General features: G+C 37.6%; 1 protein-coding gene across 1 annotated transcript; it reads right to left on the minus strand.

The window, feature by feature from the left end:
* Window positions 1–277: 277 nt before the first annotated feature.
* On the minus strand, window positions 278–27,218 carry DNAJC24 (DnaJ (Hsp40) homolog, subfamily C, member 24). Its single transcript, XM_009871507.1, has 4 exons — window positions 27,075–27,218; window positions 7,779–7,917; window positions 1,342–1,410; window positions 278–470 (listed from the first exon to the last, which is right to left on the minus strand). The coding sequence occupies exons 1-4, from the start codon at window positions 27,180–27,182 to the stop codon at window positions 346–348; spliced, it is 441 nt and encodes a 146-aa protein (XP_009869809.1). The 5' UTR covers window positions 27,183–27,218; the 3' UTR covers window positions 278–345.

A 27,218-nucleotide genomic window follows, 5' to 3' on the forward strand; every position in this document is an offset into this window, starting at 1 on the left:
GGCCCAAGGTATAGTTGATAGAGACCGAGATTGAAAGAAGCTGCTCTGTTGTTTGCTGAGAAAGAAATGTCATTTAGATCATGAGATACATTCCAGTTGTACGGAACTTAGTATTCTGTCCTGGAGGTTTTTAATAACTAGCTCTTTAGCTGTGGAAGGAAAAAACCCAAGCCTCATGTCTGCAGAGCTAAGTTAGCAAACAGGCACATTTCCTTTCTTAAGCCTTACTGATCTTGTTGTAGGGCCCCCTTTTCTGTAACATATGTTTTTTTTCATCAGATGCTGCTTCGTGTTTGTCCAGTCCTTTCAAAAGTTTGTAATTCTTAACGTGCTTGATTGAAACAATCACTGAAGGATCTCGATAACAAGTGAACAGGTGTCACAACACACCAAAGATACATCTTTGGTTTCACTCCCGAAGACAGCGTAATTCCCACCACATCGACATGAGAGAGTATAACATTGTTCATCTGCCAAAAAAAAGCAAACAAAAAAAAGCTTTTAGTGCTTGAGATGAATCAAGAATTTATTCTGGATTTTCTTCACAAAGCTGCTCTTAATAACAAATGACCTCCCATTGCTGAATTGTACATAGCAGTACGGATGTTACCATTTGTTGCTCAAATAACTATACTCTTAAAATGTTTCAGTGACTGAGAGGCACTCTTACGCCAAACTGCCAGGGTTGGTGTAGTCTCTTTTATAAAAGCAAGTAAGTTGCTTTTTTGCAGTGAGCAGCCAGAAATTAAAAGAAAAAATGAAGGAGTGTTAGTCATACATATGACAGGATTAAAGATAGTTCTGAAACAGATTGCTAACCTAGGAAACAATAAACAGAAGAAAATAAAGTAGATAGGACTTTACCCTCACAGCTTAAATAGTTAAAAAATTATTAAAATTCATTAATTCAAAAAGGAAGTAAATGATAAAAGCTAGACTAATATACAAGGAGAGAAGTAACACAGTGTCAGATGAAAAAAAAATCCGTATGAAAACACTTGCGTTCTACGATCACAGAGCAAGAAAAGAGATTTAGGAAGAATCTAGGTATCTAAATATTCAATTATACGACAAACAGAGCTTGGTGAGAAGTGGTACTGCAAGCAGCGGGGTGACAGGGTGGAGTAGGGAAGATGTGAAGGAGGAATACAAGAGAAGTATCACAGAAAGTTAAGTTTTAATTAAGGTAATTACAGAGAACAGAATAGCTAAATCTGAGGAAAATACAGAAAACTAGAATTTACAATGAGTCAACATAATGTTATAAGATGCAGATAAAATAGAAAAAACGTTTGCACTGATAATGCAAGGCACTGAGAACAAGCAGCAATGCACTCATACCTTCATTCCAGGACATATCCTCCAGACAAATTTGTGCATGTAGTGGCCATTCTTTTGTCAGATTATCTTCTATAAAGAAAATGTGACAGATGTTCAACACGGATAACACACAGGTCCCTATTTCTTCCTGATAAATTAATAGCTTTATATACCTAGACCATGTTATCAGTTAAAAATGCAGTTCTTGAACATTTTAGTTTCCATACCTCTGCATAAGCTGGACAACGTTCTGCTGTAACAAAGAGAAGTAAATGGTGAAGACGCATCACTGGCATTAAGACACTACTGAAACAATTACTTCTGGGCATCCCAATGATGTGAAATTAGGAGCAGGCTTTTGTTTTGATCTAAATACCTTTTAAAAGCCTGGCTGTAACTACAGTTCTGCAAGCTGATACCATGAATGTTTGCTTACCTGCACTTTTCACAAAATTACAGGATGGTTAAGGTCAGAAAAGACCTCTTGAGATCACCTCATCAAACCCTTCTGCACAAGCAGGGTCAGCTAAAGCAGGCTGCCCAGGACCATGGCCAGTCAGATTTTAAGTATCTGCACAGAGGGAGACCCCACAATCCCTCTTAGGCAACACATTCTCCTTAAGAAAGGAGAAGCCAAATAAAAGCACCCCAGTAAGCACCAAGAAATTGTTAGACATGCATGTGACAAGAACATCAAGATTCCTGCAAAAAGATATTCCAAACAAAAGAAAAATGCTTTCAGAGGAAGACTAGTCCAAGTGCTCTTTTACGATAAAATGTCTCTCAGCGCAGAAAAAAGTCAGTTCTGGCCTGCACCTGTGACATTTGTTGCCATCTGATCCCCTAGATTCTTCCAACACCGAGTACAGCATGAGACGAGAAGTGTACAGTACAACTGAAATTATCAAATGCAAACTGCGCAATACAAATACAAACTGGTTTTTGTAGTTTATCAGCACACTCATACTTCACGTGCAAAGTTCACAAGAAGTTCTTGAACTGACAATGTAAGATTTTGTCAAAAAAGTTGCAAGTTAAGCCATAAAAGCTAATATTTTTTTAAAAAAGGGCATTAACCCCTTACAAATTACTACACAAAACCTCCCAGGTGCTGCCTGTCACCTAGAAACCCCAACACTTCAAAAGCTGTATTTTAAAGAACCAGAAACACCTGAAAGCTGAGCTTTAGCACATACACAGAAATGCCTTAGATTTGGCAGGACTCGGGAGCTTAGTGCTTAAATTTATGGTTTAAATCAGGTTGTTTTTGAGAAAAGTAGGTGTTCCTTCTCTTGGATCCGTGAGTTTCTAGGCAAGTTTTCTCTAAATTAACTTAAAAATCTAACCAGCGTGTTGCTTTGGTTTTGTTTTAATTGTTTTCCTTTCATGGCTCTATCAGTTTCAAGAGTAGGGCATCACAGGTAGAGCTATGAATGTAATGTACCAGTAGTGAAATGAACCCTTTGCATTTTAACTATCCTTATGTGTAAGGGTGAGTGGAAAGAGTTAATACTTAAATTTCCTATTGAAAAATCCAAAATATAAGGCCAGTTTAAAAAAACCCCAACCAACCACCAATTGTAAAGTGTTTATTTGCAACTAAATGACTGGTCTAATTTTAACTGAAATGTACATTATATATCCTTGAGAACAAGCCTCATCTACAGCCTCATCTACATGAGTTTTAATGAAGGAGATTAAAACGAATCAGACACATCGGAAATAGTGGCAGCATCCATACAGCTGTTTTGACGTTACCTTTGCCAAACAGCTCTTCTGTAATGAAAAGGTCAAAATGAAAAGAAAACCCACTCACACCTAATACCTTATTGCTGTCAAAAGAAAAGGAAAAAAATCAGCAGGAGTATAGTGACGAAAGAAAACTGGAAGATGCAGGATCACTCGCTCATTGGCGTTGTTGTGCCTGCTCTCAATTACCTAAACAAGAACTAGGGGCAATGTTTTTGTTATATGAAGTAACAACATTTTCTTAACACCTGATCATAACAACTGCACAAAACATCCAAAGTCAAAAGGTCAGATGGTTTTAACTTGTGCAAAGTAACTCCAATGTTACTTGGAGCTAGTCTGGTACAGCCTTCTAGCTACAAAACATGAGAGCAGGAAAGCGAATGTCCTGAAAACACGCACAGCCCAGTCAGAGGCCTTGTGTGAAGTAAAGATTCCTCTTCCTTCTGCTTGGACAGACTTCAATTTCATCTCTGCTCCCCCCGCCTCCTTAAAAGAGAGGAGGAGAAGGTATTGTTGCCCGTCCTGTGTTACTAGGTAGGCTACGTCTGCTCAAGCTGTGGAAGCCTGGAGTTGTACTTCCTGCAACAGATTCCTGAACGTACAGGGAAAATCATGAAGACCTCGCCATCTATCTGAACTTGAAAACTAAATCTTAATTCGCAAGAAATAGCGCCTGCCGGGCTTTGCCATCTATTGGATTTGTCTGACAACAGAGGTGAAAGGATTCTGCAGCTCCATTGTCTCAACTGCAGGATCTAAGAAAACACTGGCAGGCTCATCAGAGAGGTTTATGAGCCTGCAATTCAAAGAGATTAAAAGGAAAAATCTACTGAGATTCTTTCAGGCTAGAGAACAACATTAAATAACTATTAGCAGCTTGGTTCAGTAAAGCTTTACTAGAGCCCTTGCTGGGTCATTCAGAAATTGTAAAGGAAGGAAAGGTATTTAAGCTTCACTTGAGGATACAATAAATATTTCTTGGACTATTTCAGGCTGAGTTTTAGGGAAAGGGTTACAAGCAGTAAATGGAAATTTAACCCTTTTAACAGTTTATGGTAATAGTAAAAATAGTCATAATACTTGAAAGATTTTTCTAGCTCTTTATCAGTCATATATTCTTAGGATTGATTATTTTTTTAAACCAAATATAAAATTTAAAAAGTTCAAGATTGAGTATTGTTGATCAAGTACTGTTCATAAAATCTACCCAGTATCAAAATCGTCACAGTACTCAAAACTTGTATGCTTTCCCAAGTTAATTTTTTCTAATTTAAACAATTACTTAAGTTTGAGTCTCTTGCATTAATTTAAAAGAACAATGCCTACTTTAATTTGAAATTTTTAGAGTCATGTGTTAAGAATTTTCATTAAAAAAAGGCTATGTTCATTCCAAAAGGTATAAGAAAATACCACTTTGCTTATAGCCAGTGCAGATTAGAATTAACTCCAAAGAGCAATGGTAAAAGGCTTGTTCGTGTTCCAGCACTGGCCAAGGGTCTACAGCCATAAAAGGCTTCTTGGAGGTGCACCGTGCAAGGAGGAGGAGTGACAAGCACAAGATGCAGAGTTCTTAAATTGACTTTACAGAAGGGAGATGTTTTGGTTGGGTTTGAGTTTGTTGGTTTTTTGTTTGGTTGTGTTTTCTACTTACGAGGATGTTCAAACCCTGGAACAGGCTGCTCAGAGCAGCGCTGGAATCTCCATTGTTGGCAATATTAAAAACTAGGCTAGAGAAGGTCTGAGCAGCTGGCCTAGTGGACTTGCTTGGAGTAGAAGATTGATCTACATGACCTGTGAAGGTCCCTTCCAAACCACGTGATCCTCTGGTTCTGTGAAAAGTATTTGTGTCACAGTCTGAAAGGACTGTGACACAAAAGCATGAACTTTTGGGATTCAGAAGACTCCTGCTATGAAAACTGTAAAACAGTTTTTTTCCCAAATAAACTCACTGAAAAACATTTTGTAATTGTTACCATCAAACTTGATTTTAACTACATATTCAACTTTTCTAAATAAGATACCAAGCAATGAACAGAAAAATCTCTAAGAAAGTCTGTTAAGTAAAAATAAGTCCATTCTTAATCGCAAATTGTTACACAGCGCTTTTTCTGTCCCTCAAAATTTTCACAGGGATTGGAAGCAAAAGATTCACCATTACAGAAGGGTATTCCTGTATGTCATGAAGGATACAACAAAACAATGAATTGGAAAAAAAATTCACAAGACATGCAGAAAGGCAGTTCTGAGATTTCCAGACCAGAGAGGCTCAGATAAATATTGGAGCCAAACCTCTACATGGTTTGAGGTTTGTCCTTTTCTCTTTAATACTATGGCCTGAAGGCACAAAAACCTAGGAGATCATTGTGATACCTTCAGAGAAACGCGGCATTAAGATATGAAAGCATATGCACTTGTTGCTTTCAGTGATTCGAACAAAAACATTAAAAGCATAGAGCCCCACGCAATTTCTGCTTCTTAGAACTTCTCTGGCTGCTGAATTTCTGAGGCAAGTAATTAAGATTTAGTTAGTATAACACAAAAAGGTAAATACAAATAATCTGTAAAACGGGCAAAAGACCACAGTGCAACGGCCCTCCTGCTGCCTGGCAGCCGCGTACACGCGCGCTCTGGCATCCTTCGCTTCTGCTTCCTGGGCCTTGCGATCTTACTAAACTTAGGGTGTTCTTTCCCTCCTCACTGTTCCCCTTAGCTGCTCTCTCGATTCCTTTGTTTCTGAGGGCTTTTACGGCAGGGTCTGCGAATTTGTCTAGAATCATGACTTCAGAAGCAGGCTGACAGGCAATCAAAGAAGTAGAATTTATTTCACCATCGCTTTGCTGCCAGAGAACGCGCTGCCCAGCGTGCACAAACACTGCCCACGTATGTTACATGTGGCATAGTTGGAATCACTGGGTCCTCTGTGAACAGCACCCTCTGTATCAAAATATATCTATCCTATTACCATACCATTGCCAAACACCCGTGTCAATAAACGTGCGATTTGTTTTCTTTTTTACAGAATCTTGAGATGGTTTTCCACAGAACTCCAATGCGAAAGAATCTCAGGAAATATGGATAACCTTTAAAATAGAGTGCAGTAAGTTTTGTCAAAAGCAATTTATAGCAATGTCCTTAAATATCATGGGAAAACAAAGTAACTTGTTAAGCCTTGATATAGCTCCTGACTTCAGCGAATTAACCTGACCCAAGCAAAATGGAACTTAATAGTATGTATTTAAGCTTTAGGTAAAACACACTAGATGCACCAAAGACTTTTAACTTAATCTAGTATTTCATTTTTCACGTACATGTACAACTTGCGAAAATGGAAGACACAGCCAATACTACAATGCCAAGAGTACAACAGGATGAGAGCAGTGGGTTGCAGAAATTCCTGTTCTGGCATTACATTCAGGTGTTTAAAAAAAGTAGATTGGAGATGAAAAATTTATTCAAGTTTGATTTTATTACTGTTTACATAACAAATTAGCACAAGACCCATTTTTTTTCCCCGTTCTTTTAAAACATTTAATCAACTATTTTTTTTTTTACCCCTTCCCCCTCTTTTCCACAACCCACACAACGTCTGAAATATAAGATTATTTAACTAGAGAATTCATACTGGGTATATACAATTATATATCATTCGTTTTATCCTGCAGTGATGCATATCTGCCAGAATGACTACGCCTTTGTCTCTCAAAGTTCTGGTATCCGCAGCGGCAGGGGAGTTAAAAATCAGCACAAGAGAGAAAGGTCTGATGGTGTGCCAATGTACAATGGAAGAGAATTCAATAACAAGCTGCAGAGACAGTGGGCTTTTATCAGACACATTCAAAAGTGGTGGTGGCTACACGTCAATGCTGGGCCAGAGTGTGTTACTGCAGAGTGCGACTGAGTGTTTTCCCCACAGGCAAGACACTATTATTGACTCCCCCCATTAACATGTAGGGTGGATATACATTTATTGAAGGTTCTAATGGAAGGCTGAGGGACTCCTATCCTGAGGCCAGAGCAGAAAGACAGCCTATCACTTCATGTAATGGTAGCCCATGTGTGACAGACCTGACCTACATTTCCCCCCTTTCTTTTTCACAACAGCCTGTCACTGTTTTAAGAAGCTATTTTCTGAGAGGTATAAAAAGAAATGCATGCTAGAGCTGCCTAGTTAATGTGTTATATTGGAATATTATTTATAAATCTGCTTTAAAAAGACTAGTTTAGACTACAAATGAATTATGAAAGCTACCACAACGCACACACAAGCAAAAAGAATGGGTCTTAATGATTCTGAAGTGCTTATAAAGCCATACACATCGAACACTAGGTATAATGTATTAATACCTATATCTAAGACACTGCCACAAAATGTAGGATAAGACTTAAAATTAAGAACACTTAATGAAGGTGTGTTAATAAAATAGAAAGAGCTAAGGTCTGTAATTAGTATAAATTTCATATTCATGCAAATTATTAGGAATAATGCCACCTAATGTTTTGTTGGAAGTAATTCAATGTTTTCACTAGCTAATGTATGCGTGGCAAAAGCTATAAATAATGGATCCACATTTGAAAGTAGGACAAGAGGGAAAGAAACATTTGGTTCAGCGATAAACAGCATTTTAAAATACCATCTAACTACCACTCCCAGACCCTGCTTATTTAAAGAGCTGCTGCCACTACAGCACTCCTTGGCAGGAACCTACCACGCTGCTGCAGGTCATACTCTTTTTTTGTCTCTTCGTTCCCTAGAATTTTCCACGCTTGATCAATTTCGATGAACCTCTGCACACGCTCCTCCACTTCTCCTGCTGGCACATCTGCCTCCTGTTTGTCTGGGTGATACTGCCAATCAAAAAAAAAAAAAAATTAAAAAATTGAGGGGAGTGGAAGTGAGGAGGGTGGAAGAGGAGCAATCAATAATGCATGTGATATTCAGTTAAAAGGACAGAGAAAAGGAGAAGGTCTGAGCTAAGGTGCCAAAGGAAGGAATACAACGATGCTGGGCACAAGAGAAAGCTGCCAATTTAATTAGACCACCGAGATGGCAACAAAACCACCAGTGGCACAAATGTCACCACACGCACTGACGGCATTTTCTGGATAATTTGCTGATGGAATCATTGGTCTTATGGACCATTTACCTAGAGAGAATGACTACCACCAACACAAATAGGTACACGCAGAAGAGCACGACACGGGCGCAAGAGGAGGTGGTGTAGGTGGTAGCTCTCTTGTCCTATTAACCAGAGCCTATTTAAACAATACCACCCATGTTTAGTTAAGGCTATTAGATAGATCAGGTGCTGTATGACATGTGCCTGGCTTTTTTAATTATTATTTAAATAGTAAATAGAATATAAATTGTATTTGATCGTGTATAACACATGTAATTCTACTTTTGAAAATATGCCTCAACATCTTTAATTTCTTCCAGTTCAGTGAATCAATAGCCCTTCCAAATATTTAAAGTTATGGATCACTGGCTACAAAATTGTGTCATTTTAGTTAAGAAATGGTTATTCAAGGACATGGCTGCAAGAAATCCCACGTTAACTAGGCAATAATAATTAAAATGGTAACACATCTTCTTTATCATTTGTACATGTTCTGAACATAGCATTCTGACTTTTTTTGTTCAAACGTCTACTGACAAGGAACCCTCAAAGCTCCATCTTCCTATAGCTTTAATTCACCTCCAATAATATATTTTTTTCATATATTTTTAAATTGTTCAGTGTAAGTGATGGACTAACAGGAAACAGCATTTAAGATGATAAAGTTGCAATAGAATCAGACCTATCAGCTGCGAACTGCATCATAAATCAAGTTAACCCTTATTCTGTAGCTTTAACTTCTGCCCTTTATAATAACATCAGCTGAGGCACCAAAACATACAGCAGATTTTAAGACTTAGAACACGCGTTCTAGAAGTGTTTGAGTAGATTTCTGATTAATTGAATCCCTTTGTTTTAGTTTACAATTAATTTTGAGAATAAAACATTACTATCATGTGTGCTTTATAAAATCCCCTTCTACTGGAGTCTCTTTGCTCTTTGATACATCTGTCAGTTACTGGTGAGTATTGCCTGTTCAACAGCAAGGGAGTGCTCGAGAGCAAAATATTAAGTTTTGACCTCAAGTTTTTTCACATGTATTTCTCCATATACAGATCAAAGTACCTGCAACTTCAAATAGGAAGTCTGCACACAATGTTTATTTTCTTCCACCACATGGGGAAGCACACTTCAAGCCATCTCTGCATTCATGACTGAGGCCCAGCTTGCAACTTGCTGAAAATACAGCTGAAGCACAGTTGCAATCCATAACGGTTTCTCTCTTAGAGATCCCTTTTACCTCCCCACCTGATGACAAAATTCTGCAGTGCAAACCAATAAAAAAAAAATTTGGTCATTGCATTTAATCACTATATTCTAAATCGCTGATTAGATAATAAGTAGGCACTAAATTCAGTGCTCTGTTGGCATGTTGTAGTGTAAAAGCTATTTAAATGTATTACTTGTTTTTAAATTCTTTTTTCTGAAACCTTAGCTTTTCCAGTTGTATTTAAATTTTATTAGCATTTTTACCACTGGTAGTTGATTCAATACTACATTTGAGAAAGATCTTTAAAAAAAAATAAATCAAAAAAAATCAATGCTTAATAAACACACAAGGCAGAATAGTCAGATCACACTGAAGACTTAATCAGTTTCCTGTTAGCAGTGTTACTTATTTTAACAATTATGTTCGAAGGATGCATCCAGCAGTTACTCCTCAAAGCAATATTTTATCTAAAAAAATGCTTCAATATTTTAAAATACTTCAGATGCTATATTTAAAAGTTGGACCCACCTCAAATATCATGGGGTTAATTATGATACCTGAGAGGAGAGTCATACGACTGCTGCAGATGTCACTCCTTCTGGATGACACTGGAAGCCGTCTCCTACAAGCTGACACCCAAAGGGGACGTAAAGGCCTACTCAAGGAGTAGATTGGAGCAGCACTGCCAGAAGACTGTTGCCCCTGTGTTTACAGATTTGGATTGGCCACAAGAGCACACCTTCTCCGATCAGTTTCTTATGGTGAAAACATTACTGAGCAACTGCCCGAAGGAGCACTAAAAATACTGGCTTCTCTCCTGCCAAGAATGCTGAGAAAACACCTCCCCAAAAATTGGTCACACTTTTCCTTTGCTACACCAAAACTTTGCCTGACTGAATAGTAATTTTGGACTGTATTGGAAGTAATCGGTGAAAAACAGTAAGCCATAAATGTCACAAAGGTACTTTGTAAAAATAATAATCAATGCAGAAAAGGCTATTCTGTTCATTTCTTGAATAATGCAGAAAATTCATTATTCTTCAGATATATCATTTAGCTTTTAACAAATACAATATTTTTAGCATATGCAGTTTTTATATTCAAAAGATTACAATTTTATGTAACTAATAACTGCAGGGGATCTACCAATTAAAAAAAATAATATCCATTTTGGTCTCAATGTTTTCTGAAACTATTTTCCCCTCCTTCTGTTGGGCTTGTTCCCCTAGTACCATCCGATGCCTTTAGTAGTCTACCTCTACACCAAGAAACATCCTCAAACCTCTGCTCTTTTACTCTGTTCTTTTTTTTTTTTTTTCCCCCCCTAAGTGACCCTATTTAATCTGAATTCATTATGTACCTGTTCCCACTGACTCCCTTTTTCTGCACCCCAGCTTGCTGGTCAAAATCCAAGAATGTTTGCCCGTAGCAAAAATCCACAACTTCTCTTCCATCTCTGAGACAACAAATGAGGTGCCCTCTCTCCAGCTGTTTTCGACGCTGTTCGGGCAGCTCGGACACCAACCACAGAGGACACTTCACCAAAGTTTCAACCAACCTACGAGTAGCTGAAGCTGAGAGTACTCTCATGGCCTCCAGCAGTACTTGAGATACTAATCAACCCTGCTCTTTTTTACTATCTTCCCTCATTCTGGGTTACCCACTCTTGCTTCCAAGACCCCTCCGTGTCCAGCACATCCTTCCCTCCCGAGGAGCTGCCTCCACAGAGCCAGGGCTTCGGGTTTGTTCTGGGGGAGGGGAAGGATGACGTGCCTTTCTGATCTCCTCCTCTTTTCCCATTCAGCCTTAGTTCTGGGTTAATCTCTGCTGCAACCATGTACAAGCTCCATAATGAAAACAGACAAGCCTGTTTTCTACTCGACCTATCTCCTTCTACTCAAACTGAACTGTTGTTCATTTCTCCCTCTACGCATCCAAAGTTCTTACTCAAAATACGAGCCCCCCAATGCCTCCTGCAATGTCACTTCTCAAAATCTATGCAAATTATCTTCATGTCATTCACATCTGCCAGCCAAGTACTATTTTCAGCTGTGTTACTGCACTTAGGATGTATTTAAATCTTTCTGGGTGCATGTGCATAACGTTTTTAAGAAGCAATACTTCCATAAAAATAGCTTTTCGCTGAGCTCTCAGCTTGATTTTTGAGCACAGTAATAATTTTTACCAACATCTTAGTACTAACAGGACTTCAGAAAAAAAAAAAAAAACGAAAAAGGACATTTTTGTTAGTGTGACAGGGAAAGGAAAAGGAAGAAGGTTAGAGACATATCCCCAATCTCATTTTCCTTTTTTACTAGAAGCAATTTGCTAACTTCTTTCCATTAGTAAAGACTGTCTGGAATTTGTATCACTTCAGGGCATATGATGCATTATAATTGCTGTCAACGTTAAAAAATAAACAGATAATGAAAATATATCAATCCATCTGTTATAACTATTAAAAATACCTTACACATCCCTGGACTTTAATCCCTAGAAGTTAATAAAGACTATTTGGCTGATAATGGTAGCAGTATTACATCTCAAAACCCACACCAGCAGACCTTAAGAACTCTTGTATAACAGGTGAGGAGCTATGAGAGCTGCCTGAACTTTGGTTGAGCAAATCAAGCGACACAGATGAAGCACCAAGGTCCCTATCCTCCTAACACCTCTAGGAGTTGCTTAACTTCATGCAATAAATGTAATAGAGTTGACTGATTTTAATCAAATTCAAATTAGCAAGCAGAAAACCTCTAGTCAACTCAGTTTAATGTACGTTTCTATTTGGTGCTCATGAATTTGTTTTTCAAAAGAAATTTACAGCACCCAGTGAGAATCGACTTAATACAACTTATGGGGAAGAGGGTGAAGCATACAGGTGTAGGTTTTATATTTGTAATCTCTTGCTTAACTGTGAAATATGCACTAACCAAATCCCATTAAAATAGGCTTTCCTACTTTCCAGTAATTCACGGAAAGCTGTCAAACATCTGGGATAAATCTTCAGCAGCAAATAAAAAGTAATATAAAAAAGATGACCCAGGTGTGGCTGCATTAAATCCTGAACTTCTTTGAAACAATAATTTCAGAGAAATACTTCACAGTATGAATACTTCATACTGTATGAATACAAATACTTCAAGACTGCTAATTTTTTATTCTGCACCTTCTAGATTTTTTCCCCAATATGGGAAACCATTATTAAGGTTCTAAAATTCAAAAGGAAGGACAGACCTAATGATGAAACCATTAGAGCTGAAAAATTAAAAAGCCTATTCTGGACCTACTAACATAAGTCCTAAAGTATGCACAAAGCAGCCAGTACTACCAATAGCTACAATATCGTCCAGTTCTAAAGGATAAGATTTATGGAAGATTTTTAACTCCAAAATTATCTATAGTGTCATGGAACCACCTCGCTAAATTAAACTGACAAGTTTAGAGGAATCTTGAATTTATTTCAATAGGGGATGTGCACATTTATATGAATAAGGAATATATTTAAAGCTAGATGTGCCCTAAGTTCTTGAGTAAATCAAGCAGTAAAATTTTAACAGGGGATTACTTGCATTCAGGGACTCATGCTTTTGTAGGAACTACAGCTAATGACTAAATGTAAGCTGAGTCAACGACAGAATATTAACATCTAAAATTAACTTAGTATCTCTCCGCATCCTGCTCCCTTTCTCCCTGTTAGACATAGAGTAGTAGCTGTGATACTTTTACAGCCTTTTTTGTTTCACGTCTAGAAATAAGATTTCCAGTCAAGTACAAATTATCTGGTTTTTGGTCATAGTAAAATTAACAGAAAGCCACAGTGTTTATGACGTACACTACAACTACAATACCTCATACCTCCTTGAATTTGTAAAAAGATCTGTATTTATATTAAAGAAACCAAGCAGTGGTGAAAGACACTCAGTAACTATCAGGGAAGAGCAATTCAACCCAAATTTTACAAACAGAGCAATGCTCCATTACCTGGTGAAGCTGCCATGTTTGATGCATGACAGAACTGAATTAAAATCGCAAACAGAAGAGGCAAAAGTCACGAAGTTGGTATACAAAGGGTCGGTTGGATTAATGATGCAACAGCAAAAGTCACCAAGGAGAAGCAGGGGCCAGCATGAGCTAAGAGCAGCACACACCAGGGACAGCCTCTTCCGCCCATCGCGGGGTTCGCTGAATGACAGCGAAGGGCCCCAAGAGTTGGACACGGTGCTGTTCGGAAGGGAAAAAGAATGAGGGGGGAACCAGAATAAGCAGCTGCATGAAGAAAGAAACCCAAGCCACTATTTGCAAATAACATTGCCTGACCCACAGCTGGGAAGCTGACGGAATGAGACTTGGACTCCAACTGGAATCGTGCAGATTAATACCAAGCACTTTACAAAAAAAGACACCACAAAAAAACCCAACACATTATTAGTATTTAGGGGTTTGTTGATTTAGTCTTGCATCAAAAGCTCAGTGTTGAGGGGCAATGTATTCAAATTTCAGAATCAGAATTGTCTCTCAGAGTCAATATATGGCAATTTATTTGGTCAATAAGTCTAAGCTATTATTTTATTTATTCCATGTTATAATATAAACAGGCCTAAACAAGCAGAACAGAAAGCCTAACACAAACAGTCTTGGTCTATACTAAGTTTAGTGCAACACAGTTGTTTGTTGCCAAATCAAAATGCACAAATCATTACTACCGTGTCCCTTGCAATATAACGAAATGTATCCTTTCAAGAAACAAAAAGAACAAAACACAGGAGCTAAAAAGATCAAAACTAGAAACTACAAACATTTCTCATGATTAATGCAACATTTGTACGTTATAAGCTGTAGTTGTTATTATCTACAGGTTAAGCTAATGAGGTCAGGACAAAACTGTCAAATGTTCTCATCCAACAGAAGTATTCATAGGTCCAACATTTCATATCTTATTAAAAAGAAGCTGCAAGATGGTCAACATTAAGAAGAAAAATAGTGACCAGCTAATTCCTATTTAATTCCTGAATTCTCATTTAATTTCCCTGTCTTTAAAAAAATAAAATCTGAGTAAATTTAATGCCAGGCTGTTCTTTGGGGGCAAGTCCTTTACCCCTACTTACAATATATGTAGTAAATACCATTTTTTACTGGGTCTTGCCAACAAATCTCACCCCCTGACACAGAGTGTCTGTTCAAACTCAGTTTTTGGCTGCACTGCCACAAATGCCAACAAAGGGACCAATTAATGAAAACTTTCTTGATACATTCCCAGTGGATGAATGTCTGCTTTGCAGAAGGTACCTTGACAACACTCATCTCGCACAGGCCAAATGGTTGCTCTGTGGTAGCAATTAAGACACCACCAGCCTTGGCTAGATTTAAACCAACAACCAAAGCTGTGTAGGTCTGACCAAATGCTCACAGAAAACTGGAGAAATCGACTGCTAAACAGCGGCTGGAGTGGGTCATACAACTGCTCCATTTCAGGGACACATTTTTATTAGAAAGAAATTACAATACTTCAAACAAGGTTCCATAATCTGGCCACATGACCACAAATTAAGCCAAATCTACAAATATCTAAGAAATCAAAAACTCTTCTAAATCATTTCAAGAAACAAAATATGGTAGGTTGATATTCCTATATTTGTACTCATTCTTCTCACTTTTTTCTCTCTCCACAAAAAGCCAGTGTTCAGTTTTCCTATTCCCAGAGCTTCGGAATCAAAGTTTGGACAATTAAGCTCAGCACAGCATCCCTCCCCCGTCTAAAGTTATACTGGGAAATGGAAGAGTTTTGTTGCTCTGATCCAGAAGTGCCTATCTGAAAGTCTCTTCCCACAGACTGTGAAAATGAGAGACCCCTGGTCATTAAAAGCCTTATAGCAAGATTTTTAATCAAATCATGCAGCATACATTGAAAGTTCTAGATCAGTTGATAGAACACTGAAATGTAAAGCTGAACAATCTCCCTGCTGGACACAGCACCATAAAGGAACCATAGAATGAAACTGCAACGCTCCAGGAGCTACATTAATTACATTTAAAGCCACCACTTCTGCTAATTTTTCATACATTGTCACACCAAATACTTTAAGCCACAAATTACTACCAGCATGTAATAGACTTAACACACGCCTTTGGTATTACCTACACCACGTATGTGACAGCTACAGTTGAGCAATCAAACACACTGACTCCAAAGGATCATTTATTTGTGTTATGGGCATGATATACAGACCAGAATCCATGCAGACTAGCTGGCATGCTTCAGGGCTGAACTCTTTTCCTTGCAGATGGATTTAAATCAGAACACAGACTGAACTATAAAATCATTCATTAAACTGGAATTTGAATTTTTGGATAACTACATTTAAGGAAAGCACATGTTTTAGCTACCTGCACTGGGCAAGAAAAAAAGGTGACAAACATGCACTTGGCCCCCACCCTGTGGCACTCACTGAAAGGTCACAGAAAGAAGCCATTTTCCAGCTTCACCATTTGAACTCATTAAATTAGGGCAGGATGAAAAAAATCGTTAAGTATTTACAAAAAGTTTAAGTGATTTATTCAATAAAAGTATTCTAAAACATGGAGGGGTTTATTTCAGTAAAGCAAAGAAGCTCAGCTGCAGAAGAAAGTGAATTTATTTTGAAAAATGTTTGGTTTAAACATGCAAACACTAAAACTTCTCCCTTCATGGGAGAAGGGAGAATTTCTGAATGACCACCATTACCAATATATTTATACAAATGAATGGAAATAAATTTATGAGAAATAAAGTAATTCTGGTAGTACTACCTTGACTCAAAATGCTTTACAATTCAAAAATCAACTTAAAAACTATTACAAACTGCTATGTAATACAAAACCAGTTAGAGTGGAACCTTAAAGTATTGTGGTGCTATGTGCGCTTAGAATTGTTTTGCTTGCCAGTTTACCACTTGAGCCATCAGGAAATCTTACTGCCTTGTATTTCTTTCTTACTACTCCAAAAGCAGGGTAAAAACTGTATAGTTTTATTTTAAGAAAATCCCTATTTCCTCTATTTCCATAATTTGTAGACCACCTCTTACATAAAAAAAACCCCTAACCAAACAAAAGGCTACGGTTTTTTTAAAAGTCCAAGACTTGTGCAAAATACAAAGTTGTAATTATCCCCAGGTTTCCCCAAGTTACAGTGGAAAATGAAGTGTTGCAGCAGTGAAGATTTCCTTTACCAGAACTATCCTGAAATACTCTTTTTTTGGCTTTTCTACGGGTCTATTTTGCATACAAAGGTCCTGTATAGGAGCCACCCTGAAGCAACATTATACTCTGGGCTGTGGCCTACGTGGTTCATCAGGTACTAATGAGATAGCATGTTCTGTCAACACGTTCTTGCTCTTCTTCTATTAACTGATCATCCAGCCAAATTAATACAATGCAACACCCGTTCCAAATTCCTTGAGATCCTTTTACCTGTGAGAAACAAGGATGACGGGGGGAAAAAAAAGAAATATCCAAACGGGTGATGAGGTAACCACACTTGTCTAAGAAGTGGAGTGACAGTAACACCACTCTGCTGAAAGGTTAATTATGTTCCTACCAACATTCTCCTGAGCCTAAATGTGGCTTGTTTTTTTTTTAATTTAAGAAAAAAGAGTAGATAAGCAAAAACCAAAAAAAATTCTCATCCACCAGGCTACATTAAAATTAGAAATGGTAACAGCTTATGAAAAAGGTTGCAAGACTAAATTTACTTTGCCATTAACAGCGTATTTGTCATCAGAATATTTCCAGTTAATATGATCACTGTTAGATACTGTCTATCAGAAAATAAGTCATAAATACTATGCAGAAACTCAGCACACTAATCTCACTTATGTATCCAAGAGTCCAAACAGATGCCCTTACCATCACATGCAGTCAGAACAACTATAAATCAGCACTTTATAAAGACTGTAATAAATAATATACACGTTTTCTCCATTTATTAAACTGCACTAAAGACTGCAAAAGATTAAAAAAAAACAAACGACAAAGCAGTTGCCAACTACAACACACTGCTGCCACCTAATGCTTACAAGAAGGTTACATCAAAAACTTTTCATTGTTTCACCGCACTAGCACGATGAAAAACGAAGACTAAAGCAAAAAAAGTTTATTACTGTTTTTAAATATCTGCTTCACCTTTCCTCTCCTACAGGTTTTCTAAGTTGACGTGATTATATCTTGTGTTGTGCACAAAGACTGTAACAGGCAAGATGTACGTTCAGTGGTCTAAATATGGGACTCATTTCATCTGCAAAAGTATCAGGAATATAATGAAGACACTTCTTTAGGATACTCACATGAAGAAGTGCAAACACGCACTGCATCAGGTTCCACACTTGTTTACATTTTTCTAAGCTATCCACTATGAAGTTACTAGCACAACTCCGTACTGAAAAGCCTCAAATGGCAAGCATTTCCAGAGAGGGGAAGGGAAAAAAGGAAAAAAAAAAAAAAAAAGAGGCGTGGTCTCAAAACATTCCAAAACAATTACTGTGAAGGCACTTTTAGTATTTCGGTGATTTTGCAAAGCACTCTCTCTGAAACCTGAAACTTGTTCACTTCCATGAAAAGAATGATTCCAGGTCTTAAACTTGCCTTCCTAACCCACAATCAATCTTTTCAACATGTGCACTCGATTGGCAGAAGTTAGCAGGGAACATGGAAGTAGCCTGCTTTTTCCACTTGCAAAGAGGAGAAAGTGAAGAGATCCTTGTGACATTCAATCTTTTCATATAGAGCTTTAAACTCCCCAAAAAAGAATGTTGATCCAAAGACGGCTGGACAAAAGAGCAAGGAATTTACCTTCCTGATTCATTACTTCAATCCATCTCTTCTCCCGTTCCCCCCCCCCCAAACACAATCAATCGTTAAGCTTTTTAGCAACTTTAGCCTTCCACCTGATCTTGTTATCTGCTTCGATGCTGATTCCAGCCTCCACTGTCCATCTCCAGGATGATTATTATTCATAGGAAATAATCCCCATTTGAGGAAAAATAAAACCAGTTTCAATTTCCTTCTTTTATCCACTCTCCCATTTTTCTAAGAGCACTCAGTGGCCAACTGCCTAGTGAAAACGTGTCCATTCTCATCCCTTTTGGTCCTTACAATCTGTCACAATCAGAAACTGTTAGGCAAGTGCCAATCTGAGCTTCCTGCACAATATTCAACTGCTTGCGTGTTTTACACACATTATTAATTTCTTCCATACCTTCAGGCCAGATATAACCACTGCTGTCCACAACATCCAGCACAGGAGACCTCCAGCTTCACTTGAGACAAGTAAGAACCATCAGAACAGCAATACTTCATATAACATTATTGCTGCTATAGCTGCTACTATAAGGGAATATTTGCTGTGACTCAAGGTATTTGCAGCAAGGCATAATGAAGACAGAACACAGAAAAATCCTTTTTTCCTCCTGTAACATTTTAGTTCTTTGTCACCCACTGAATACTATTAAAGGACAACACCCACAGACAACCCACGTTGCTTTGTTTTAAAAACAACAAGAACAAAAAAAAGTTAGGAATAAACATACACTGAAACATGCAACAGTTACACAGACCACGTAACTGGCAGTCACTGATAGCTGCACAGTAAATACAGAGGATGATACCATCAATTCAATACTGCAAACTCTGCAAAATTACTGGAGTCCTCTGAAGTGCAATTAAAAACAAATCATAGAATAAATTACACTGTCATAAACTCCTTAATTTGCATCTTGGTGGTTTTTTGTAGTTATCTTGCTTAAACATACTTTAAACTTCCTCAACCAACTCTCTGATTAAGCCAAGAATTTCACCACCACATCATCTTTCATACTGAAATCACACAGGTTGATAACCTTAATTTCTGACCAGAGTTTTGAATGAGTCTCATAAATCTGAGAGCTATCTGAAAAATCTGAAGAGGTCTGCTTTTCCTCCTCTGTACTTACAGTCTGCTGCCGAAATCCCCATCTTTTGCACACTTGTTTTAGATATTTAACTACAACACCATTCGGATTGCCACTGTAATTCTCTCTGTACTTTTGTAAAGTAAATTTCAACTTTCTTGGAAATAGTCACTTTCAATTTGATGCTACTTGCAAAAGTCCTATGATTACGGAGCTAGTCTTACAGTAAGTAACTTCAAATGAAAAATACTTTGTTGTCTGCAGCATATTATTAAAATCCAAAGATTGTATATCACGTACAACCAGAATCCTTTTCTAATGCAATTGCTTTTGTCATCATACTGTACTATCACACTACTCCTGTTTCAACCTTACACTCACTTATTGGTCTTAATTGCTGACAGATAGTCTCCACTTTGTTCAATGTCACGCTCCACGAATCTGCTCCTCTTAAAGCACTCCAGCTCGCCCTGCAAAAACAAATACTTGTAGATTCTAGTTTGAAAACTTTCTCAACATGAAAACAAACACTAGCCTATTGCATTGGCAAGGGAGATGGTCTGTATTTCTGCAGCAGCAATACCTAGTCCATCTTACAGATCCCTAAGTAACAAACTCTCAATCCTTTCACCTCCTATTCCCCAGTCTCTGGAAAGATCTAACCCCGTTACACTGCAGAGTCTAACAAAACAGCAAGAAATTACCTCATATAACTTTCATATGAAATATTCACACTCATCCTTTTCAGCTCTTGAACAAACAGTGCTGAAATGAAACGCAGAACTTTCAGTTCCTAGTGATAAAGAAAATCAACTGTTGTATAAACAAAATTAATTTGGCTTAATGAAAGTATGAAAATGAGGAGAGAAAAACAGAACCTATGTTTACCAAAAAGTACATCTTTGGAAACAGATTCTCTTTCCTTTTGTTCTGCTTCCACAGCTCCTTGTTTTCCTTCAACGAGCCACCAAAAGCTACTTAAATAAGCCTTTTGGAAACTACACTATACAGCAGGAAAAGATAAACCAATTAAAAAAACACCAAAAACTAGCATAGGAAAGAATGACATAAATGAAACATTTTAAAACTTACAGGAGTATAAAGGTAAAAATAAAAAGAGAATTTTAAAAGTTCCTTTTAAATTTCTGCCCCCTATGCTCACAATTCACGCTGTTAAATGTCACATTAAACAATGTTCCGTTGTTTAGGCATAACTTAATGTAGGCCCAGTCATACAATAATGCCAGTTACACAGATGGTCAGGTAACCAGTTTAGGTAAATGCTACTTTCATGTGAAAGCAAACCCCAGAACCCTGTATTGTTTTATATATATAAAAAACCCTCAAACTATCACAAAAAACTTCAAAGTGACAGACAACCAGGGCTGCTTAAACTACTGAAAAAATGGGCATGAACTTTTCCAGCTGACATGTATGCGAGTGAATGAAGGAAAACCCACAGGACGCTATTTCCTGGCTGAGTAACATCTGGCAGGAGGGCAGGGATGGGCAGTCAGGGGCAGGAGGCTTCAGCTGGCACCAGGACTTGCAAGACAAATTCCTTCATGCAGGCTGAAAAAGTCAACTACCTTGATACCCCTCAACTTCTCAAGAACTGCTGAGCACAAAGCACAGGTTTTTACGCTGTTCCCCCCAGCCCCAGATGACTGCCACTAAATCAGTGTTCCAAACCAAAGTATACCATTAATTTTCAAATTCATTTGGAATACCTAAAACCGGACACTTCTAAGATGTCAGGTTTAAGCATAATGCAAAATATCAGTCCCTAAGGCACTTCAGCTACAGAAGTCACTGTGGAAAGGCCTTGAAGAACAAAGGTCTTTTAAAAAAAACTTATTAGTGATTGTAACCGTAACACTTGAATAATACTTTATTATATACACATGGTCTTGGTTTTTTTGTTCTCTTGAAAAATATTTCTTTATGCTTTCCCTATGTTGAGAAGCAATATAAAATCCCTACACTATTTGAAGCCATTCATAATCTCAAAATAACAGTTTAGGCCCTAGTCAAATTATAACTTTTAAAATGTGCATGAAAAGTTAAATATTAACAGAATGTACTTAAAACTACACAGCATAAAGTTTCAGAAGACAATAACCTAGTAAATAAACAGATTAGATTTAGAAATTGTCTTCCAAAGTAACATTACTTTCACAACTGGCTGAACTTCCTGGATAAGCAATATATTGCTTCCTTGCTGGCTTATTTTGTGATGTTGTGGGTTTTCTCATATTCTATCTAACAGTTAAAAAAAACTTGCTGCTCTAAAGACACTCACACCATCCACTTATTAAAATCCACCTACATCTTTAAAACACAATGTAAAAAATTACACATTACAAAGCAATAAAAAGTGAGACATCTCTCCACACAACTGAGATAGGGCAGACACCCAGCTCTAAGCAGGCTGCACAGCCGAACTGGCACACGCCCCTGCCCACTGCGGGACCTGAACCACGTCCTTTTTTCTCCTTGCCCACATCCACAACCTCTCTTCCTCCCATCCCTTGTGCAGGTCAGGACACCTTTCTCAGCCTGTTCTTGTACAGGCTGTCTGGAGTACGCCTTCCAGCTGGTTGCTGACCAATCAGAGCACTAACTGGTTAATCACTGCATGTAAGTTGATTAGCCAGCTGCCTAATTCCACAGAGCACACGCTCCCATTGGCTGCTTACCCTAACCAGAGCCCGTAAATCCCAACTGCCCCCCGCGTTACATCTTCACACAGGTCCGAGCTCAGCTGGGATGCGGCAGCACGCGGCTCCAGAACGTTTAGCTTGTCCGTACTGTCCTGACGCAACAAATCTGCAAGACCACTCAGACTGGCAGGAGTTCCCATTACTGCAACGTGATCGTTGCCACGGTAAATACTTGTGCTTGAGACTTACACAAGAAGAGGTCATTATAATATTTAGTAGTAAGAAAAAAAAACAAAACAACCACCAGCACAGAAATAACAGGTGGATGAATTAAAACAAAAGCTACAGCTTAAAGAGCGGCAGGAACATCAGTGTGATCACGATGTGGCCAAATCAAGCCGCTTGAGCAAGTCACTTCTGTAACACTGAGGTTCACTATATACTAATTAAGCTAATAACAAAATTTTCAATATGCCCCCATATTAAGGTCATAAGTAGTAAAAGCAATGTAAAGAATAGCTCAAAATAAAACTACCCAAAGAGTCAAAACAATAAGCCACCAAGTTTAATATAAAGGACTATCTTTCTCTTTGTTGCAACTATATTAACTTCAGCCAAGCTACAACGAGGCTGCACTGAACTCGTTCTCTTTATACTGCCAAACAACAAAATCCATTTTCTATGTCAGCTGAAACTAGAGTAAGATAAGCATGGCGATCTGTTAAGTATTGAACAAGTATGCTGCTGTTCAAACAAAAAATACAAAACTTGCAAAAGCTGTTTAAAGAAAGAATACACAGACTGCATGATTTTCCTTATGAAAAGGATTATAGGACTTCAGATGCAAAGCTCAAAATATTTTAAAGAGTCAAATTCTCAACCTCTGTGTGAAAAGAAGTTCCTCAGTAATACTGAATTTATTTTGTTTAATATGACAATCATTGAAGCAGATCTTTAACTTTACATAAATACACTCTGCATTTCTTGTGATGGAAGAATTTAAACGTGTACATAAATCTGATAAAATATAAGTCTTTCCTCTACGGAAGCTCAAGGGAACAATCTCTTCACAAAGTTATTTCGTTTCATTAAATTTAATATAAATGTCCTTTTTTACTGTTGCTGAGAGTCATTCTCACCTGTGACTGATTCTCTCTTTTCAAATTTTCTACTCTTTCAAACAGATTAAGTGATCACCTTAACACTTTGTTTGTATTCCTATACACACAACACCCCTTCTGATAAAAAGATAATCTGTGTAACACTTTGTGTTAAATGGCACATTTTCTTCCCTTACCATATTAAAAATAAGGGCTTCCTGCATACTCCTTGCTCAAATTACATGGATTTTCTTTAAGACTAAGGCATACATTGTAACAGCAGCATATAATTTTCCTGCACAATAATTTTTTTCCAGTTGAAAGGTATCCTATAATATCATCAGCATCAACAGGAACAGACACTTGATTTTCAGCTAGACAAAGCTTATGCATTTAGTGACTATTCCCTGTAAAAAGCAATTTTCAGATATAAAGCAGCTACATGAAAATTTCAGAACAATCTGGCAACTCATTCTTTGACCACAAAGTGCTAGACCAAAAGGAGATGTAAAAACTGTGCCAATAACAAGACAGTAATTTTTCCCCTCGATATGCTGGTTTTGTTACTCTAATTCCATCCTCTGTTAATTTTATAGACATTCAGAAACAGAACATAAGCACTGTCCTTCCTAAAAGCTGTATGGTTTCCTTGAAAAACTAAGTATAGAGCATAAAACCTGCTTATCCATTTAAGAAATCCTGTTGAAACTACTACGTATACAGCTATGAATAAAAAGGCTGTATGTATCCCAAATACCTCAAAACCATCAGTGTTTTCCACAGACAGATTAGAGACCGAACTCCTACTGCTTAGACAGCCCTATCAGTACTCAAATTTGTTGTGACTCCTTTAAGAGAATGGAAACTGCAAGTCTTCAGCGCTTCAGAAAGCACTTCAGCATGAACTTAAAACAGCCAATCAAGGGATCTTTGCATTGAGCTATGCTGGTTACAGAATACACATTTCTAATTTCATTTTTTTCCTTTCAGAATTAGTGCCCGAAGGCCTGCAATAGAGAAGACACCAGAGTATGAGCCAGCATATGCAAAAGTCTGATTCTGGTTTAAACCCAAGTTTTCATAAAATTTTAAGTGTCACACTGACAAGTGTAAGTAAATACATTCACTTCAGTGGGGTGCATATGCACAGTTTAGTAATGCGTATTAATGTTTTCCATCATCAGTTTGTTAGAATTGACAAGACCAAGCTATATGTTAAAAATTGATCAATTTTAAGCCTATTTGCTCTTATGAAATCATTCTCACAAACTTAAAATTCAACCATTTTTAATTCCCTATTTGTATTATTAAGCTTAGCCCTGAGATTTAACTGCAAATATAGTTATTTTTTGGATGACATATGGCAAGATCTCCAACTCTTCTTAGCTTTGGAAACTTACATCTGCCTGTTCATTCAAGATGCTAAGCATACATGTGTTGACAAATAGAAAATAGCAGATGGCAAAAAGCAAATGCTCAACATGAAGCACTGGGGATCACATGAAGAAGGCTTGGAGTCAGACATTTGCCATTTTTATTTTAACAGCAGAATTATTTTTAAAAATAAATTCCACCTTATATTATGCTTGATGCTAATGGACTTCTGTGATCAAAATATTTGCGGTTACAGAATGTCATATTAATTGCAATTGGTATACAAGATGCAAGTTGCTTTACGAACTTTTAGATTTTAAGGTAATTAACACAGTACAATTCCTCAGGAGGATAACTTCTGCTGCTACACATAAGCCAGAAAACTTTGTGTACTGAATACATAATTTGTCATGAAGTCTTTTAACAGGCAATACATGGCCAAGCTCATCTGGTATTCCAGCTTCCAAACTGGAATTACTCTGATAATTACAACCGCAGCACATAAACACATGTAGACCTGTTCTCTGCCCACACCAATATCACTACTACTTTTACCACCACTACATCCAACAACAGCTTTAGAAAACCAAAATGAGCACACTTTGTCAGAGTTTGGAAGCTACCAAGAGCTCCGATTATGAGCTTTACTTGGGGAGCAAGGGCATTACTTCAAATGAACTGGGCACAACAGGCAAGCTGAGAGGTCCATCCAGTGCTTCGCCTTTTACCAGCAATGACCAGTGGATGCCTAGGGAGCAGTACTGGGAGAAGAAAAACATACAGCAACACCTCTCTTCTATATTAAACCAACATTTGGAAATCCATAGCTTATGAATCTCTGAATCAGCATTAAGTGTTTTTGTGTTAACATGCTATGGCAGATTTTTCTTTCGTGCAACTCTTACAATTATTTTCAGCCATGAAGCCCTCAGACTTAACAATGCCTGTGGCAAGAACCTTCACACTGTAACTACGTGCTATGCAAACACCTTTTTGTGAAAGCATGCACTGCAGCCTCCAGTGACACAGACAATTAGATTTTAAGGTGCACACAAATAATTGTTTCATTACCAACATATTTTTAAAAACCTTAGCGATCTCTACAGCACCTAGCACAGTCTAGATGCTCTATTACTAAGTAGACAAAGAAGAAGAGTCTGTAACAGTTCAGCTAAAAGAAAAAGATGAGTAGAGACAGGACATATGGTAACAACAACAGACAAGCAGCAGATCTGCCTTGGAGAAAACACCTACATGTAAACATCATCCTTTTTAGTCAGAGAGATTCATCACAAACAAGAAAAGAGTTCTGAGCCAAACAGCAAAAGAAGAAAAAGAACATTATCGTCATTTTCCCTAACATTTCACAGAGTTTTTAAATAAGGAGCACTAACCATCTAGCTTGGAAATATACAAGTTCTAAAGAAAAGTTTGTATAGTAAACCAATACTGTTATCTTTTAAAACTGGAGTTAGATGTAAACACAGCTGTAAACTCCAACAATTCTCAATTGTATACTTCAAAAAAGTTACATCGAAGTACAGCACTGTAACACAGTCAGTTTCATTTAAAAATAAAATCATCCAGGAAAGGCATTAGGTAATATCAGTTCTGTGGGAAACAGCTCTGAACACTACTTTACTTATGATTTTAGTTCCATTACTATGCACAGATTCACCTAAAAATCCCAACTTATCACATGCACGCTGCCACCTCAGACCAAACAAGACTAGCCAAGACCAGCTCTCTAATGCCCCGCCAATACTGACAGTCTAGCTAGCGGCTATGTAAAGGAATATATATAAACTGAATTCTTGTTCACCTTCTTCCTTCTATTTGTCTATCAAACATGGTTGAAAATGGTCAAATGTATCAAAAAAATAACTCACACCTCATTTTCCTCAGAAAGGTAAGCCAAAGCATCTTATGAACAAAAAAGCCTGAATTCAGGAGAAGGAATAAAACAGAAGAACCAAGCATCGGATGAAGCAATCTGATGAAGCTCTGAGATTCTTATACACATATACCAGTACCACAGGAAAAAATAAGAGAATTCACAGAACATCAAGCCTTAATGCATGACCTGAAGCATGACTCCATCAAAACAGACCGCAAACTTTAAAATAAAATATAAATTAACATATTTTCCTCCTACACGTTTTCTATTCCACTACTGCAGCCTATCACGAAGAATTTCTTTTTGATCTTTGCACCTGGTCTTTATACATTCAAGGGTTGCGTTCTGCAACTGCACACACGACAGTAAATACCAGAAGTAACAATTAGCAAATTTCACGATTCTGTGCTACAAACAATGACCTTTTTTGACTTCCACACCTGATTAGCCAGCACCTGATAAACAATCCATTCATGTTTAGCAAAGCTGGGAGACATACAAGTGTTTTGGAACCAGAACACCATAACCTCTCGTTGCAAAATACAATGGTAACTCAAACTCCACACGCTTATTTCAAACTTAAACCAGCCTCAGTGAAGTAGTATTATAAACATACTCCGATCAATCATACTTATACAAAAAATGTAAAAATAAAACCAGCAATTATCATCTTACTGGTTTCTAGGATTTATTTTTGCACATTTTAAAACATACTTACTAATAAAGCAAGTTTTTGGTACTTCCGTTTTAGTTCTGCCAGACTGTCTGATGGCTTTGCACCCAGGATTTTGTACCAGTCCTTCTGTGTTATCCTTTCACAGGCCATAGTATAACTGGCTTTGAAATTACCTTCTTAGCACTG

Source organism: Apaloderma vittatum, unplaced genomic scaffold (genome assembly GCF_000703405.1).
Source record: "Apaloderma vittatum isolate BGI_N311 unplaced genomic scaffold, ASM70340v1 scaffold29676, whole genome shotgun sequence".
Taxonomy (NCBI): domain Eukaryota; kingdom Metazoa; phylum Chordata; class Aves; order Trogoniformes; family Trogonidae; genus Apaloderma; species Apaloderma vittatum.

Coding starts and splice junctions, on each gene's coding strand:
- DNAJC24 (XM_009871507.1), bottom strand. CDS start 27,182: ATGGCCTGTGAAAGGATAACACAGAAGGACTGGTACAAAATCCTGGGT. Junction 1,411..7,778: donor GTATGACCTGCAGCAGCGTG/GTAGGTTCCTGC, acceptor TTTTCTTTATAG/AAGATAATCTGACAAAAGAA. Junction 471..1,341: donor GGATATGTCCTGGAATGAAG/GTATGAGTGCAT, acceptor TTTTTTTGGCAG/ATGAACAATGTTATACTCTC.